The 18,638-nt window shown below is 43.4% G+C and overlaps 1 protein-coding gene across 5 annotated transcripts in view; it reads right to left on the reverse strand.

Annotated features, from left to right (window-relative positions):
• Positions 1-18,638, reverse strand: part of EFCAB11 (EF-hand calcium binding domain 11) — a 287,845-nt gene that overhangs the window by 109,794 nt on the left and 159,413 nt on the right. Inside the window, exons 6-7 of one of the 5 annotated variants that reach the window (XR_014312555.1) lie at positions 13,732-13,811; positions 12,854-13,073 (exon numbers count right to left, since the gene is read on the reverse strand). The exons of 2 other annotated variants lie outside the window; for them this stretch is intronic. Coding sequence is in view for 1 of the 3 variants with exons in the window: in XM_082733924.1 (XP_082590050.1) it covers positions 13,007-13,073 (67 nt within the window). In the remaining 2 variants the exon portion in view is untranslated. Of the gene's footprint in view, positions 1-12,853; positions 13,074-13,731; positions 13,812-15,300; positions 15,434-18,638 lie in introns of those variants that run through there. 2 more of the 5 variants (XR_014312556.1, XM_082733924.1) reach the window with 2 other exon arrangements.

An 18,638-nucleotide genomic window follows, 5' to 3' on the forward strand; every position in this document is an offset into this window, starting at 1 on the left:
GACCTGTTATTCTATTTTTGTGTCTTCTGGTGGTTACCGTCACCATGGATAATACACTCACTCATCATTTTCATCTTTTTCATTATTGATCAATATTGGAAGCTGAAAGTTTACTTCCTCTGCCTTCACTTCCCCTTCTTCCTTCCAAAGTTTGGTAGTCACAGTATTATTTTTCATTCTTCTGTTGGTTGCTTTCATAACTTCAACTAATGTATTGAAATTCTATTTCTCATTCCACGAACTTGAGACAATATTTCTGAACTCCACACAGAGTGAGAGGAAGGAATCTGCTTCCCCACTGAGCCCCCTTCAACTCCTGTCAGCTTGATCTGTGCTTTTCCATTGTTCTGCCCAAGAGTGGGACCTTCTGGTCTGCAGCTGGAAGTTCTCTTTGCTGGGTCTACTGCTTAAGTCCAAGAGTTGAAAACGAATAAACTGCATTTGAATTATTCTCAGTAGGTAGACGTTACTTCCTGGAGAGCCCAGGATTGTGTTAGGACCATATTTCTCCCTCTTGGGTCCAACATCACAACTCTTGAGTGATTCAAAGGAGTATATCACAGGGAATAATCTGTGGCATGGTCAGACTGATTTTCCTTTATTACACTCTACCAATTATTCAAAATCATGGGTCATTTTAGTTTGCCTCTATTTGGACCACAATTTTCTTGCACCTTTTTGAGTTTCTCCTAAGACTTCTCTTTTTTGTTGTTGAGAGAAGAAACATATTTTATCTTCACCAAACATGCCCAGCTTCTTATTCATTCCAACTAATGCAAAATGCCTTCGTATTTTCTTCTTACAGATTTCTTGGAGCCCACTCCTTTCCTGTTTTAACTTGGACCCAGAGAAAGGCGTATGAGCGGTAACAATACAAACACTTTAATCATAGCAAACGGACGGCCTCAGTGTAAACAAAACAGTTCTCATGTTTTCATTAGTCTTGTCTGAATTTAGTTGGTGTGACTTTGTCATGGAGAGACTAATTATCTGTGGACATATAAAGAACGTTCAGGGTCTGGGTCTCAGTCAACCATCCCAAGAGTCTCACCATGGTCAGCTAGAATCCTTCAGTGCACCTGGAGTGGATACTGTAACATGTTGCCAAGACCCCGGAAGGACCAGCACTCACCCCTTGCCTCAACTGGAAATGTCTCTGAAGGGCCATCTCATCTTCAGAGTGCCCTGTGGGATGGGTGAGGCTTCTTTTGCAACCGCTTTGAATTTTCACTTTGTTCTCTGTCCTGTGTTTCCTTCCTTGTCTGACAGGTATTGTTCCCACTCCCGAATAAATATCTGTCTCAAAGTCTGTTTCCTGAGGAACTGTACCTACAGCCCTACCTTTCTCTCATACCTAGAACTGTAAGATGAGCAAGCAAACAAATGAATAGGTTAATTTTTTTACAGGGCAGAGTGGATTATTGTGGAAGGTGGTTGTTTCCTGGGCAGGCGGGGCTGGGATCCAGGACTTCAAGGGACAGAAGCAGGAATTGAGCTTGATCAGAAAGAGGAAGAAGGGAGAACAGTGAGGGGCCATTGATGACCCCAGGGGGAACTGGAATGTGGTCGGGGAGGCTGAGAAAGTGGTAGGGATGGTTGCACCTGTGAATCTGCTTGCAGATCAAGAGCACTCTATTTCTAAATCCAGCTTTTCCTTCTATTGTGTCGGTACTAGAGACCTTGGCGGGGGTTGGGGGTAGGGAGGATGGGGGCGTGGCTCTGAACTGAAGGCACAGCAGGAATCACAGCAGGTACAGAGTGATCACACTGGGGTGGGTTTGCTGCCATTCTCTTAAATTGATTTAATTAAGTACCTCTTAATTAAAACTAGAATTGGTCTATACAGAACCTATGCTATAGAGGGGGGATAGGAGGGGAAGCTGGCACCCTGTGGCCTGCATTATTGATACATCAGTCCTTGTTAAATTAGTTAAAATTAACTTCAGCTTAATTCAGGATGATAGCAAACCCCAAATAATAATAAATTAGCCAAGACAGAAATGTATTGAGATAGCACATATATGTATTGATATTTCATGTATGTGTTGAAATGTCTAAGATAAACCAAGTCTGGAAGTGAGCAGATCAGAGTTTTTCAGTTATCAGGGACATCATCTCTTATCTATATTCTTCCTCATCAATCTCAAGAAATGGGTCTACCCCATGGACTTAGATGGCTGCTTGAGCTCCAGCCTTTGCATTGGCACCATGGGATGGAGAGCAGGAGAGGAAGGACATGGCCACATTGATTTTCAAGGGAGTCTAGTGACCATGTGTCGAGTGAAAGCTTGGGAGCTCTCGTGCCTGGGCAGAAGGGAAGAATGGCATTAGGGCTCCTCCACAGTCTCTGCCATACCTGTCTTCCCCCATTCCTGACATGTGCATCACTCCTGCTTTCTCTGCCCACCAGCCCCAGAGTGGTACCAACCAACACCCAGATACAGCAGTCAGTGGAACTTTATCTGCAGTCACTGCACAGGGCTGCTGCCTGGCATTTCTGGGCCAGAGAACTGGACTTCTGACTCAGTTTCCCTGCCAGCACACCACATCCACAATGGTGTTTACAATAGTAGTTGGACAGTCATTATGGACACCATGTCACTCACAAAGGCTAAAATAAATGTGAGTCATATATGACATTTTAAGTTTTACTAGTAGCCACATTTTTTTTTAAAGTACAGAGACAACCTGATAGCCAAGAAACATCCTGATTTAAAAGGAGGCAAAAGACCCAAATAGACATTTTTCCAAAGAAGACATACAAATGGTCAACAGGTACCTGAAAAGATGCTCAACATCACTCCTCATCAGGGCAATACAAATCAAAACCACAGTGAGAGTTCACCTCACTCCCATCAGGATGGGCAGCATCAAAAAGACAAAGGCAAGTGCCCGTGAGGAGCTGAAGAAAAGGGAAGCCTTGTACACTGGTGGGAATGCAAACTGCTACAGCCATCATGGAAAGCAGAATGGAGGTTCCTCAAAAAAATGAAAAAGAGAACCACCAGAGGGTTCAGCAATCCCATTTCCAGGTATCCATCAAAAGGAAATGAAATCAGCACCTAAAAGAATATCTGTACTCTCGTGTTTAGGGCAGCATTACTTGCAACAGCCAAAATATAGAAACAACCCAAATGTCTACCAACAGATGAATGGATAAGGAAATTGTGGTATGTAGAGCCCATGGAGTATTATGCAGCCTTTAAAAAGGAGATCTTGCCATTTGCAACACTGTAGATAAACCTGGAAGACATTTTGCTACATGAAATAAGCTGGACCCAGAAAGAAAAATGCTTCAAGATCTCACTTACAGGTGGAACACAAAAACGTTGAATACATCCAAGCTGAGAGTGGAATGGTGGTTCCCAGGGGCAGGGAGGTGAGGGAAAGGGGGAGATATTGGGGAGATTCATTCTACATAAGTAGAATGAATGAATACAGAGCTCTAATGCACAACATGGAGACTATAGTATATAATGCTGCACTGTGCACTAGAAATCTGCTAAAAGAGTACATTTCCAGGCACTGTCATCACACAAGGGAAGGCTGTAAGGAGATGGGTATGTGAATGAGTTTGACAGTAGTACACATTTTGCTCTGTATATGTATGTCAGAACATTATGGTATAGACCACATTATGTTGTATGCTTTAAACATATGTAGTTGTCACCAAAAAATAAACGTAAATAATTGGTAAGTACCAAGGAGAAAGTGAAATTAATTTGCACATGTCCAAAATATTATCAATTCAATGTTGCAATCAATATAGAATTATATCAATAAAAATAAATATAAATGATCAAGGAGATAGTTTACATTCTTTTTCTTTTTTTCATACCGATTCTTCACTTACCACACCCCTCATTTCAGACTAGCCACATTTCAGGTGCTCACATCGCCAGTGGCTATTGTGCTGGACAAAGCAGGACTATACTATTGTAAGCTATACCATTTACTTAATGTATTTCGTGCCCACTACATCTTTTTATATCACTTTTAAATTGATCAATTTATTTTATTTTTTTTTTTTTTAAGATTTTATTTATTTATTTGACAGGGAGAGAGACAGCAAGAGAAGGAAAAGAAGCAGGGGGAGTGGGAGAGGGAGAAGCAGGCTTCCCACCGAGCAGGGAACATCCCTGCTCAATCCCAGGACCCTGGGATCATGACCTGAGCTGAAGGCAGGTGCTTAATGACTGAGCCACCCAGGTGCCCCTAAATGGATCAACTTATTGAAAAGATTCCCATTTTCTGAATATTTATATTGCTTCCCAATCTCATAATTATAAATGATACTGCCATCACATTCTTCTACTAAAAGTTTCCGCCCCATCTTTAATTGTTTCCTTAGGATAAAATTCCCATCTGTGAGTCAAAGAGCATACATAAAGTTTGCAGGCTGTTGAAATATGTTGTTTAATAATAATATCTCCCTTATAAGGTTGTTATGAGGATTAAATGAACTAGTACATGTAAACTAATTTTATTAATTCAAGTGAGGTTAACAAAACTTCAAACAGTCGTGCCTGGCACATAAAGGTCCTCTACAAATGGCATCTATTATTATTAGCATTATTTCTGAATGAATCTCCAGCACAGTTACATTAATTTGTGACCTCATTAACAATGTCTAAAAATGCCTGTTTCTAGCACACTCTCTCCAACACACTTTTTTTTAATAGCCATCACAAATTTCACAGGTTAAATTGGCTTCTTATTATTGTTGGCTTAACCTGACTGGCGTTCCTTAGTTTTCTTCTGCTTAAGATTAATTTTTCCTGAGACATCTGTCACAACCTCAGGCTAGAGTCACATACAGAGAGGGCTGGACCATTCTTCACTAGAGGGCTGAGGACAATCAGTGGCCATTCGTACCAGTCAGCTTTCCCATAGTTCCGTCCTTGTAACAAGCCTTAATCTCAGCAGCTTATACAACAAATACCACATCACAAGTGAGAACCTCCGCTGAAGAAACAGTATGTAACAGGGACAAGTCACTGTCTCGGCAGATGGAAAGGAAGGGAGGCAGATGAGCAAGAAAGGAAGAGCAAAGTCTCCTGAACCTCTCCGCTCCGACCTGGTACCTAGTCTCTTCCGCTCGCGTCTCCATTTGCTCATCAGAACGCAAGTCATGGCAGCAAACTCAGTATCAAGGGGGTGAAGATGTATTCTCCACCATAAGAGACACTGCAAGTCACATGGCAGTGCGTGGGAACTGAAATGGGGAGCCAGTGATTGAGAACATTAATAACATGACCTACCCCACAGTCAAATTAATCCACTTACGTTAAACTGGTTTATGTGGTTCCATCCACCTGAAGTCAGGAATCCCGTCTAGGGCTCTTGTCCTTACGGGAGTGTTATGACTCAGCCCCCAAAAGAAACAGATGGCAGAAGTGGGTCTGCTGACCTACTTTCAATGTGTTCTAAGGACAAACTGGTCCAGAGAGAGTCAGCTAAAGGCACCTGGAAGCGCACCTCCCACGCTCTGCGTGAAGGTGCAGACTTGACGGCGAGAAGAGCTTTGTATCTCTTAGAAATCATTTCATCATCAAATAACCAGGAAACAATAAATCTCCAAATGCTTTTACAGCCCTTGATCCAATGAAAGGTACCTCAGTTCGTTTGGAAAGAGAGTACAACACAGTCTCTTCGGAACAGGGGAGAATGGGGTTTATATCCTGGCTGCACCACCTATAAAACCAATAGCTGCTATCACCATCATCATCATCATCATCATCATCACCATCGCCTTTTATGGTAGCTGACTTGATCCAGCCAGTAGCACCCTGCTTGGCCACAGAGGCATTTCTATCCCAAAGGACTGACCCCTGTACTGCAGAAATGAGTCCCAGGCTCCGGCGGCCTGACTGCTTGGGAAATCGCTACGCTACTTACAACCTCCATAAAAACATATTCCTAAAACCCCAGCACAAGAGAGTTTTGGAATTAATACACGGGTATTAAAATTAGAAGCATATTCCACTCCAAACTGAAGGAAACCATGCTAGGAACATGAAAAACAGACAGACAAAAAAGAAATGCGTATTTCCGAAGGTATGTCACTTCATATTTGAGTCATTTATTTATATAACAAGCCTTTCTGGAGTGATTAAGGGAACTGCCAGTTACACTTAACCAACCTTTCTTCAGGTTACGGAGAAGCAAACGTTTCTTCCTGCTTTACGTGTGAGTGCCCGTGGTGGAGATTTGTGTTCCGAGACCCAGACTCTTCCCCCACTTTGGTCAGACTCTGGAAGGACTCTAGGCTCAAAGGGAAACACTTCTCATGCTGAACCAACGGCAAAGGCAAGAAAAACAACACGATCCCTTTCATCCCACGGGGCTACAGAGTTTGCTTGAGCCTTTGAAAATGGTCAGGAATGAAAGTACAGTATTTTCTCCTGTATCCATTTTTAAACTCTTAGTCTTTCAACACCCGGCTCCAATCCCACCTCTGCTGTGAAGCCTTTCCTACCCCAGGGGAGCATGATTTTCCCTCCCTTGAACCCCAGTGGATATTCCCTGACCTTACCCCCTTGTCGGCACTCTCTTCCTCCTGGTGATGTTGGCTAAGTTCCCCAGTAGCAGCAGCGGATTGTACAGATTTATTCCAATCTCCCTTCTTCTGCGGCTCATAGCACTTGGTTCACGGGGAGCCTGTGACCCCAGCAGGACTGCTCCGCCTTTGCTCTGCATAATTAAAAAGACACATTGAGAGTGGCTCTCCTGTCTTCTCCTAGGTCATGAGCTCTAAGGAAATTAGAAGCTTGTGATTTCTCAGTGCCATCTTTTCTGGACTTCAGCAGCAAGTCAGTGCTGGAAGATGGAGAACCTCGGGACATCTTTTGAACGCCTAGATCCAGCTATGCCGGAAACTCTTACCCCAGACTTCCCAATTATGGGAGCAAACACATTCCCCGTCTTCAGTGGATTTGCGTTGGCTTTAATCATCTACAACCTGAGTGACTAATACGCTCACTCAAAACTCCTTAAGAAAAAAAACAAAACAAAAACCGGTGCTTAAAGTTAAGGATTCTCTGGACCACGGAATCTTTTCGTCTTATGTTCTGCTTTTGTCCTTGTGTGGTTGAAGCTGGATCGCCTCCACGCCTGGGTCCCAGCTAGTGGGAAGAGGGCAAACACCTACGGAGGAGGGCACAGTCAGTGTCCGGACGTCCCCTCTGGAGCCAGCACTGCAGGCTCGGCCCTCGCAGTCTTGTGACACGGCCACCTCTCCCTTCTGGGGAAGCTGGGACATGTAGTCCGCCTGGATAGCTGCGTGTCCAACCATGACTCTCCTTCAGAACGAAAGAACAGATGTTGCTGCACGACCAGGGGTCTAAGGCAGCACCCCAGGCATCTGTAGATTGAGACAGTTTCCCAGCTCCACTTTAAGGGCGAGCAAGGTTGCAACCCTGCTCATGAAAAGTGCCAATGAGCAGAACTCCACGTGGGCTCCCCGGGAGGCTGGGCACCGTGTCAGTTTAGCAAAGTGGGAGCCACCTTCTCTCGAGTTCCCTTCCCTGTGTGGCTCCAAGTCAGGGCTGGCCACGGGGGAAATCAGCACGGGACTCTAGTGCCCCCTCTGCAGAGAAGCTGCAGTCCCTAGGCTTGGAAGGCGGCCCCAGGGCACCATGCGTTGCGGTGGGCATTGCCTGTCTGCACCAGGCAATCCTTGCTTACCTGCTGGCTCGCCAGGCCTCCAGCCCCCTCTCCTGCTTCAGCTTCCCTCAGTCCTCCCCCAGGTGCAAGTGTAACTCCACCGCCAAGGGCCCGGCCCGCTCCTTCCGCAGGTCACGCGCCCCGCCCCCCGGCCCCGGAAGTTAGTGGCCTGGGGAGACAAACATGGCCTCCTCCCTGCCCTGCAGTTCCCGGCCTTCCTCTACTTTAATTTCAGGGTTTCTCAACCTCAGCACTATTGTTCGTTTGATAATTCTAGAGAATTCTTCGTGGTATGGAGCTGTGCTGCACATTGTAGGATGTTTCGCAGGATCCCTGGATACCGGTAGCAAACTTTACCCCAGTGGTGACAAAGCCAGACTGTCTCCAGACATTGTCCAAGTCTTCTGAAGGTGAGGTGGGGAACCACACGTCTTCACAACCAGCTCTTCTTTCCAATGGCTGGCCTTGTTGACCCACGCCTTCACACGCAGAGACCCGCACAGGCTTGCTTACACCTCTCCACCAGTTCTCATAGTCACAGAAGTTCTGACCCTATAATCAATGCCTTGCCCCATGTTCCTCATATGTGCTCTGCTCGGGGCTGCGTGATGACTTGTGGGCCTGAGACATTGGACCTTCATGGACCCCTTCCTCCATTAAGAAAAAAACTAAAATTGCTGTTTTAAGGCTCTTTTAGTAGAAAACAAATATCTGGGCTGGATTCGTTATTATAGATTCATTATTAAACTAATTTTAGTTACAATGAAAGCTTTTGTGGGCCCTACACATATCAATCCTGAGCCCTAGGCATCATGTGTCCAACAGAGAAGGGGGCCTGAGGTCTGCTTTTTCCTTTGAACCCTGACTGACAGGTGCACTCCCTTCACACAATTACCTTCTTTGTAATCAGAGCAAAAACAGGGGCAGCAATGATTGGCTTCGTTAGGGACCAACCTGGGTTTAGGAAAGTAACTCCAAGTCCCTGATGCCCCACTTGACGGTGGCCGAGCACACTGCGGGGAGAGAGACCTTCGCTGTGTCTGACTGTGAGCCGACTCGCTGGGTCAGTAGGAATGATAGTTGTAATTTAGGGCATTCCAGGGAAAGAGAAGTGTGAAATAAAACTCCCTTTTAAAAACACATCAAAGAAAACAAGTGTGTCTCAAGGGGAAATTGCAGACATGTGTTTTCCATGTATTTTCCATTCGATTGGTAATAATTGGATATAAATCATCAAGTGGAATCAGATGTACCAGACCCAGGGTCCTTGTCCCTACCCGGTGACGGCTGTTTCTGATTAGCTTTGGACCCCGCCGCCCTGATGAACAATGGGCGCCTCTCGGGGTCTGTGGGGGACGGGAAAGTGAGCCATCGGGCATCTTGCCTATTATTCCCACGCTTTCCTCAAGCTGTAAATCCATCAAATATGAGAGGGAGGAATATAAATTGTGCAGAGTAGGAGGAAGTGGGGGATGCTGTTTTATTCCACACCTCCCTCAGCAAGTTTTTCCACAAACGTTCAATATTCACTTCAGGATTAAAACACCTGCATTATGCCAGATGTTTCATAGATGGGTACCTCTGTGGATGGCAGGAGGCTTGTATGAAAACACCCAATTCTTCCTGTAGCAGGAACTCTGCTTTTTTTCCACCGAAATATCAGGAAACCATTTTGAGTTGAACAACCAAACTAAAGGCGGTGGAGTTTAAGATAAATGTTATGAAAATTGCATAAAACATTATATCAAAACCCTTGGCAGTGTCGAAAAGCAAGATTTCTGAATCCAATGAGTAGCTGAAGAAGAAAATTCAATTCCATTTTTTCAGTTTGTCTGCCAATTTTATAGCACGTCATTTAAAATGGAATCTCTAAAGAATCAATTCAAATTAGCTTTACAGTTTTCCCCAAAGAATCTGCTTTAAAATAAATTGAATTGGAGCATGTGACATAATAAGTGAGCATAAAATTCATGTTAACTAGTCCGAAGGAAAAACTTCTCAGAAGGAAACAAATAATCTCACATGACTGAGCTAAAAATAGTCTTTAGATTGTCAGTTTCAAAATTGAACAAAAATAGGGGGAGTTGTTATAATAATGATATGGCGCATTTCCCCCTAATGAAATGGCCTGGAATTTTGTAATAAATTACAGAAAGAGAATCCTTTGGGCAAAAAAGAAGATACGAGACACGAGTTGCTTCCTTAAATAGAGTGACACCAATGAAAATACCTTTACAGCTCAGACCAAGTAGCCTTTGTTTTTCCCTGGGGTGCTTTCACCATTGAAGACCCCACAGAGGGGGTAAGCAAGAGTTACGGTGAGGGTGATTTGTTAATAGTCTGCTGCCCTCTCTCCAGAAAACAGCTCTTGCTTCTGTATTTACTTTATTTTGATCAGGTCTATCTATTGTGAATATCTATTTAAAATCTCTTTGTAAAAAAGTTTCTTAGGACTCAAGCTTCTCAAGGACAGGGACGTTGTCTTATTTGACTTGGTAACCACCTCATACCCCTCCCAGTGCCTGACACAGAAGAGGAATCCCATAAATGTTTAAAGGGGTGGCCACAAGAATGAATTAATGATTCAGTTGATTGTTTAAGTCAGATACAACTTAGTTTTTTTTTTTATTTTATCTTTGAAAAAAATTCACAGGGAAGTTGGGAAATGGGCAGTCAGTTTAATTAAGAAGGGGACAGTGGGTTGTGGTGATTTGTCTCCCCTTCTATTGGAGTCCAGAAACAAATAATGTATTTTATTGCTAAAGAAAGCTTAATAGGGATTCCTGGAGGCCCTGACTGAAAGTGAGCATAGAGGAGAAATCTACCTTCACGGAACCCAATATATTGGAAGTTGGCTAAGTCTTGAAGAATGAGCCAGCCCATCTTTTCAAGATAACGATTTATGTTTCCTTGCTTTTCTACTGTGCTCATTCAGCATAGTTTAATAAGGATTGTGTCTTATTTTTTCTCACCTTACTTATTCCTCAATCCACCTGCTCGTTGGTCCATCCACTTATCTGATCATCTGTCCATCAAATACTTAGGGATTCAGTGATGAAAAATAATCATAGCTAATGCTCGAGTGCTTATTATATGTCAAGCATTGTTATAAACACTTCTTGCTAATGAACTCATTTAATCATGCCAACAATTCTATGAAGTATGTGCTGTCGTAATCCACACTTTGTATACAAACCAATTACGGTGAAGCAATATTAAAGACCTTGCCCAAATTCACACTGGTAGGACACACGAAAGTGAAGATTCGGACCCAATGAGTCAGGTTCTAGTCAAACTAGAACCACTGGTCTGCTGTACTAATAACACAGATAGTGCCTTGGCCTTCACAGGCTTTCCATTCTAGTGGTAGAAATAGAATTTAAACAGGTAGCTGTGTAATTTTCACTGTAATGATTGCTCTGAAGGTGAAGTACAGGTGTTATAAGTATGTGTGAAAGGGATATGTGGCCTATTCTGAGCAACTCAGTACTGAGGAAGTTGGCCCTTAGGTTGAGATGCAAAGGGGTTGGGTGGTGAAGTTTAAGTGGGAAAGAGTGTTCCAAACAGAACAACGTGCATCTGTGTTAAGGCATAGAAAGTGGCCAAGGGGTCTTTGATGTCTACTGACGTCAGTCTGATCCAAACTCAACTTGAACATGGTCCCTTCTCCCGGTGTTCCTGATCCCATTGACTCGTACTTTGTTTACCCAGTTATGGGAGTCAGAAATGCAGGAGGTGACCTGTCATCTTCTCCCTCATCTGGTGTCCAACGGACCTAAGCGGTCACTAATTCCTGTCACCCAGTGCCTCACCATATTTAACCCATTGTCCCTCATTCCTATTGCAAACTTATTTCTTTCTGCTCCTACCCTCGTTCCTGAATCCAGCCACTTCCCTTTGTGCTTGGATACCTACAGCGTTCTCCTATATCCAGTGTCTGTCTGAAGGCACTCCAGAACCCCACATATCTGTTCGCCACACTGCAGCCAGACTGATATTTCCAAAGGACAAATCTAGTCATGCCACTTCTGTCCTCACTTAAAAACCTTCGGTGGTCTCCCACTGCTCTTAGGAAACAGATGAAAGTCCCTGCATGGCCTGGCACCATCCTAGGCACCATGCTCTACCTCATGGCTCCTTAGCCACCTTAGTCTGCCTCCCTTTGGTCTCTGCTGCTGCCCACGCTCTCTCTTTGGGGGGCTTTGGCTCCCTCTTCCTGGAATGCCCTCTTCTCCTCTTCTGCTGGTTAGCTCCTAGTCATCCCTGAGATCCCCACCTAATCCTCAGCAAGCTCACCTTACATCCCTGCTTGGGTATCTGACCTGTCTCTCTCAGTATCTCCGTATGTACCAGGTACCTCTCTGTTATGGCTGAATTGTGTTCCCCCAAATTCCTATGTTGAAGCTCTAACCACCCAATACCTCAGAATGTGGCTATATTTGGAGATAGGGCCTTTAAAAAGGTAGTTGAGCTAAAATGAGACCATTAGGGTGGCCCTAATCCAATTGGAAATAAGAAAGGGAAATTTGGGCAAAGACACACACACACACACACACACACACACACACACACACAGAAAAGGTAAGGACATGGAGAAAAGGTGGCCATTTGCAAGCCAAGGAGAGTGGCCTCGGATGAGACTAAATCTGCTGATTCTGTGGTCTTGGACTTCCAGTTTCCAGAACTGTGAGAAAATAAGTGTCTGTCATTGAGGCCACCGGTCTGTGGTATTGTGTCATGGCGGCGCGAGCACACTACCATGGCTGCGTTCACAGCATCTGTCGTACTTGCAGCTGACCCTTCATTGCATTATGTGATGGCTGTCTGTCTGATGAGAACTCGGGCTCCAGAAGGACTGGAACTGGGTCTGGTTTTGCTCATCACCTCGTAATCACCAGAGCCTGGCACAGTGCGGGGCATGCCATAGTGCTCAATAACTTGCTGAATGAATGAGGGAATGTAAAAACTCATGAGTGAATGCATGAACACACACACATGAAGCAACAGTCATTACACAGTGGTTTTACCTCTGGGAAGATTCGCTTTGGGCCCAGGGCACATCCAGAAGCAAGGGCACCTTGGATTGGTTAATATGGGTATTAACATGCATTAATGTAATTTCACCAGCTACAGTGAATTCCTGGAATTTCAGGTTTTTAGTCCCTTGGAGAGAAACTGTTCAATGAAATTTAATCTCGCGGATTTTATTTTTAAAGAGGCAAATATCTCTCTCTCTAGAGTAAAAAAAGATAATTCTAAGAGACATAAATCCAACCTCCTTGCAACGGGAAGAAAATATCTTGTTTCCATCAAACCACGTTGGCGAATGGCATGCTGGATTTCAGCTTGGAAGGTGTCCTTGCTGGTTTCCACCGGGGCAATGACACTGTGAGAGCACTGTGGAGTCGCTGCATGGGAGGGAGGGCACGACACACGTGAGAATTTCTGTCGAAGTCTTCCGAAGAATCCTCTTTTCCGAGAAACTCATTATTCACTTAATTATTCATTCTGTTTATTTACTGTATAGTTATTACACATAAATATGGTGCAAATCCCCAGAATCCTCAAACACCAGATGCCAGTTTCCCTCTGCAGTCCCAAAAGACATAGCCAAGCCATCACTGTGAGAATTAAAACAACAACAACTAAAACCCAATTAAAATTGTGCCAGCATGTTCATTTCCAAAAGAAAAATCCTGCCAATGAATAAGCTTTTAGTCACTCCCCTGACTGTTTCTGTAAAGGAACAAACAAAAAAAAAAACCCTTAAAATGAAAACTGGCATATAATTAGTATTTGAATCACAGCTACGATGGGCTTTGTATCTGCACGGAAAGGGCATTGGCTAAGTCAACTTTATATCATCTCCCCCATTTTCAAAATCAAATGATTGAAGAAAATGGCACTTTGCTTTTCAGAATTTCCATATGTCTGGCAAAGCCCAGGGAGGGCGGTGGGAGAAGCCAAGATGGCGACAGGATTGTTGGGATCTTGGAATCTGTGGGTTACATGGTCTCTTCCTCCTGATGATCTGAGTTGGGTGAGACCAGGATGCATCCCACCTACCTGAGTATATGACTGGCATACTGAGGTGAACATGGAGCCAGTACTCTTTGAACAAAGTCCAACACAGCACAGGTCACCAGCTAAGAGGAGAGGAGATCAGTCTCATGTGAGAAATGGCTGGGGGATATAGACAAAACCATAACAGCCAAGGGCAGGGCAAGGCTGACGGCTGGGTGGAGGATGTGGGTGGGTGTGTAGGGGGAGGAGAAGAGAAGGTGGGGGGCATGTGTGTAATTTTGTACAGGTCACCAATCCTCTGGTGATGTTGGTCTGAGCACATGACTGGGGACACCTCTAATACAAAGTCACGGTGTAACTGGAAGATCTCTCTGGACTTCTACTCCCATTCTAACAGAATAGTTGGCCTGAGGGTGTTGGTCACTGTGAGACCATGGTGACCTTTTCTTTTTTTTTCAAGATTTTATTTATTTATTTGAGAGAGTGAGAGACAGAGCACGAGAAGGGGGAGGGTCAGCGGGAGAGATGGACTCCCTGCTGAGCAGGAGCCCTGACGAAATGCTCAATCCCAGGACCCTGAGATCATGACCCGAAACCGAAGGCAGATGCTTAATCCACTGAGCCACCCAGGCGCCCCTTGTGGTGACTTTTGAGATGCAGGCAAATGAGTCCATTACTGGACACACTTGAAGCTCCTCTGGTTGGGACAGAAGTCTGCGGTGCTTCCCCAGAGCTGCGACCTGACAGGACAAGTCTCCATTCTCAGTGTTCAGGTTATGAGGGTGGGCTCAAGCTTGTCCAGGTTCAAATCCCATGTCTGCCACTACTACTAAAGGCCATTCATTTCTCTATGCTTATTCCCCATCCTGAGAACAAAGATAATGCGTCCTTCTTAAAGTCACCACAAGAATTAAATGTGGCAACGCATGCCAAGTGTTTTAGAACCGTGTTGGCCCATGGCAGGGATACAGGGAAACTTGGTTTTTACAATGAACGTTAGACTCAGTGCATGTGGCAGTTTAGCATGGCCCGGACTAAGCTTTGCAGTAGGCCTGTTTTTTCTCTTCTTTATTTCAAAGGCAGGTGACAGAACTGTTCATTTCACTCTTGAGTAACAAGAATATTCCTATTCCTGGCACCTCCGATTGAAATAAGTTCGGTGCCTCCTGTCCCACAATGCCTCGTGGCCACTTTCGCTACCTGTCGCTAATACTTTCTAGTCATGTAACCTGATTTGGGGCCTTTTTGCTGAGAAAGCAAAAACATTTTCTAATCTATTTGACCACCACATCGTAAAGTATCAGGCCCACCAAAACACAAAGGTCTTCATTAATAATATATGGAGTGGGAACTCTGTATAATATTTCAGTATTGCTTTCTTATTAACATAACATTAATAATCTGTTGCTGCTTTAAGAATTCATGGGCATGAAAGCCTGGTATATTAAGTTATGGCTCAAATTAGACATATTAAACAGTGACACCTGTGATATCATGAAAAAAATGTGGTAGAACTGAGAAAATCAATTTTAAATTAAAATAAAATCATTCTCTCGGTCTTATGCTTCAAATTTCAAAGCAGCCACTCTTCCAGATTAGTACTGACATTACCTCATTATCAGAGGTCCAAAGTTAAATGTGTGCACCTCAGCCCCTTCCTTCCTGACAGGCGTTTCAAGTCCAGTTGTTCCAGTTTCTCCTGGGTGGGTTGGGGGGGGTGCAACGGAAGATGAGGAAACTGGAGCTGAGGGAGTGAGAGGTTACATGTATGGTTCCATGAGTTCATAGTCACACCATTATCCAAGCTGGGCACCAGGGACAGTAAAACTGGGCAGCATCTTCATAAAAGTCATAAAAACGTGGAACTGGACAATTCCTTAGAGACGAGCTAATCAACCATTTCCCAAGGTAAGATCCATGGAACATTGTCCTTTAAGATGGCTCTCTCTCTCAAAACACCACACACACACACACACACACACACTTCCATGGCCCATTAAATAAGTCTGAGAAACTTTTACATTCTACCTGTTTCTTGAGTGCCATAATGGGATGTTAGCATTTTAATGTTTGGGGGACTCCTACCATAATAAGAATATCCATTTATCATCTTTGACCAAGTATTCCTAAGCTCCCAAGCTTGGCCATGGTGCTCTTTTCTTCACATAACACTTAGTTATGTATAAATGGGCAATGAGGCACTTTATCTAAGCCAACCTTCCCATTGAAATTGATAAGAAAGAGGAAACTGAGGTCCAGGAAAAGTAGTTGACTTGCCAAAGAGCACACACACTGAGTGGAGAATAGAGTTCAGATCCTCCATGACTTAGCTCCAAATCACACTGCCTCTCAGAGAGATTTCCCTCTCATTCCTCAGTGTGCCCAATCCCATCATATACCAGGCATGATGCCAGACCTTAAAGAATATTAAAAAAAAGTACATGGGGGGCGCCTTGGTGGCTCAGTGGGTTAAAGCCTCTGCCTTCGGCTCAGGTCATGATCCCAGGGTCCTGGGATCAAGCCCCGCATCCGGCTCTCTGCCAGCAGGGAGCCTGCTTCCTCCTCTCTCTCTCTCTGCCTGCCTCTCTGCCTACCTGTAATCTTTGTCAAATAAAATAAATAAAATCTTAAAAAAAAAACAAAAACAAGTACATGGCCCTGGCTTCAGGAAGCTCATAATGCAAAGTCAGAGCAGATATGGAAATGTGCCAATCACACCAACACAGACAGAACTCTAATACTACGGACCTTGAGAAGAGAATGTAAAAGTTTCTTACTGCAGGAAAGAGAGGTGTAATACAGGAGGTGTTGTCAGCATGGGGCCTTGAAGGGTGATCAGGAGTTAATCTCAGAATATTTCTCTCATCCTCAATCACTTTCTAAGTTCTCACAATAGCTCTCTTATATGGGGTGATGTTTTCATGGGAAGATATCTTTGTTCACTGGAAAGTTAAAGGACTTAGAAGACAATTGTTTCAAGGATCGAAAATATTCAAAATAAATCCTCTGCCCATGATAGAATTAGTAAAAGCAATAAGGAAAACTAGAAAACCAAAAATATTTTTGAAAATGTAATAATTCATTTCTGACTACCATGCACCAAAGAAGAAATCACAACAATGAGCAGAAAGATAACAATAATGAAGATAAGACACATGAAAACTTGGGAGATGCGGCCAAAGCAGCAGTTTAGGACATTCATAGCTTACTTCATTATTTTCTAAAAAGATTTTATTTATTCATTTATTTGAGAAAGAGAGAGAACAAATGGGGTTAGGGGCAGAGGGACAAGCAGACTTCCTGCTGGGCACGGAGCCTGATGAAGAGTTTGTTCCCAGGACCGAGATCATCGCCTCAACTGAAGTCAGATGCTTAACTGATAGCCACCCAGGCACCCCAGGACCTTCACAGCTTTAAATATAAGAAAAGAAAAAAAGCTGAAAATCAATGACCTCAGCCTCTCAAGTAGCTAGGGGAAAAAAGCAGAGTTGAAAGAAGAAAAAAAATAAGAAGAAGGGAAGAAATAATGAAACAGAAAATAAAGAAAATCAACAAGCCCAATAAAAGTGATGAATACCTACAAAGACCAGTCAAGATAAGACAACAATATATTATTTTATAGGTGCAGTTAATGCTTAAGGAAATGTGAGAGAATTATAAAAGCCATCTGAAAGTGACAAACAAATATTTGGACACTTGATACATACTAGAACAGTATGACCTGTATATGAGATGAAGGTTTAATGCTTTTTACAATTGCTCTGGTCTGAATGTTTGTTACCCAACCCCCAAATTCATATGTTAAAATCCTAACCCCAAGGTGTTGGTGTTAGAGAGTGGGATGTTTGGGAGGCAATTAAGTTATAAAGGCAGATACTTCATAAATGGGGTTAATGCTCAGGTAAGTTTACAGTGAGAAAATGAGCATCTGTAAGGAAGTAGGCTCTTATAGGTTCAGAATCTGCCAGTGCCATGATCTCAGACTTTCAGCTTCCAGAATTGAGACATAAAAGATTTTTGTCCATTAACCACCCAGTATATGGTATTCTTGTTATAGCAGCTTGAACAGACGAAGACACCATTTTAAATTTAATGAGTGAAGTATTAACCTTTACAACCAAACTTGTCTCCACCCACGATATGGCTTCCATGCCGGCTTCCATGGCTATGATGCAGGAACAAGCTGAGGCCAAGCTGCCAGGAGTTCAAGGAACATGATAGAGAGTTAGCCACAACATGCTAGTGTGCTCCATCCATTAAGAGGCTGCCCCCCCCACCAGCTTTATTGAGATATAATTGACGTATAATGTCGCGTAAGGTTAAGGTGCACAATGTGATGACTTGATATACTTATATATTGTGAAATGATTACCACCACATAATTATCCCCTGACATAATTATCTTTTTTAAAAAAATTGTGGTATGAACACTTGAAATCTACTTTATTAGGAACTTTCAAATATATAATAGAGTATTGTTATCTATAGTCACCATGCTGTTTATTTGATCTCCAGAACTAATTTGCCTTATAACTAGAAATTTGTACCCTTGGACCAATACTTCCCTGTTTTCCCCAGTCCTGCAACCACCATTCTATTTTCTGTTTCAGTGAATTTGGTTTTTTTTAGATTCCATGTGTTACTGAAATCACACAGTATTTGTCTTCTCTAACTTATTTTACTTAACATAATGCCCTCAAGGTCCACCCTTGTTGCAAATAGCAGTACTTCTTTTTTCTTTTCTTTTTAAAAAAATCATTGAATAATATTCCATTACACACACACACACACACACACACACACACACACACACACACACATAAAACCACTACATCTTCTTTACCCATTAATCCATCAATGGGCACTGAAGTTTCCATGTGTTCATGTGCTGGCTATATTAACAGGTCTTTTGAGACACAGGGAGAATCTAGGAGCCATACCTTGGGGGT

This window comes from Mustela nivalis (assembly GCF_964662115.1).
Source record: "Mustela nivalis genome assembly, chromosome: 6".
Classification (NCBI taxonomy): domain Eukaryota; kingdom Metazoa; phylum Chordata; class Mammalia; order Carnivora; family Mustelidae; genus Mustela; species Mustela nivalis.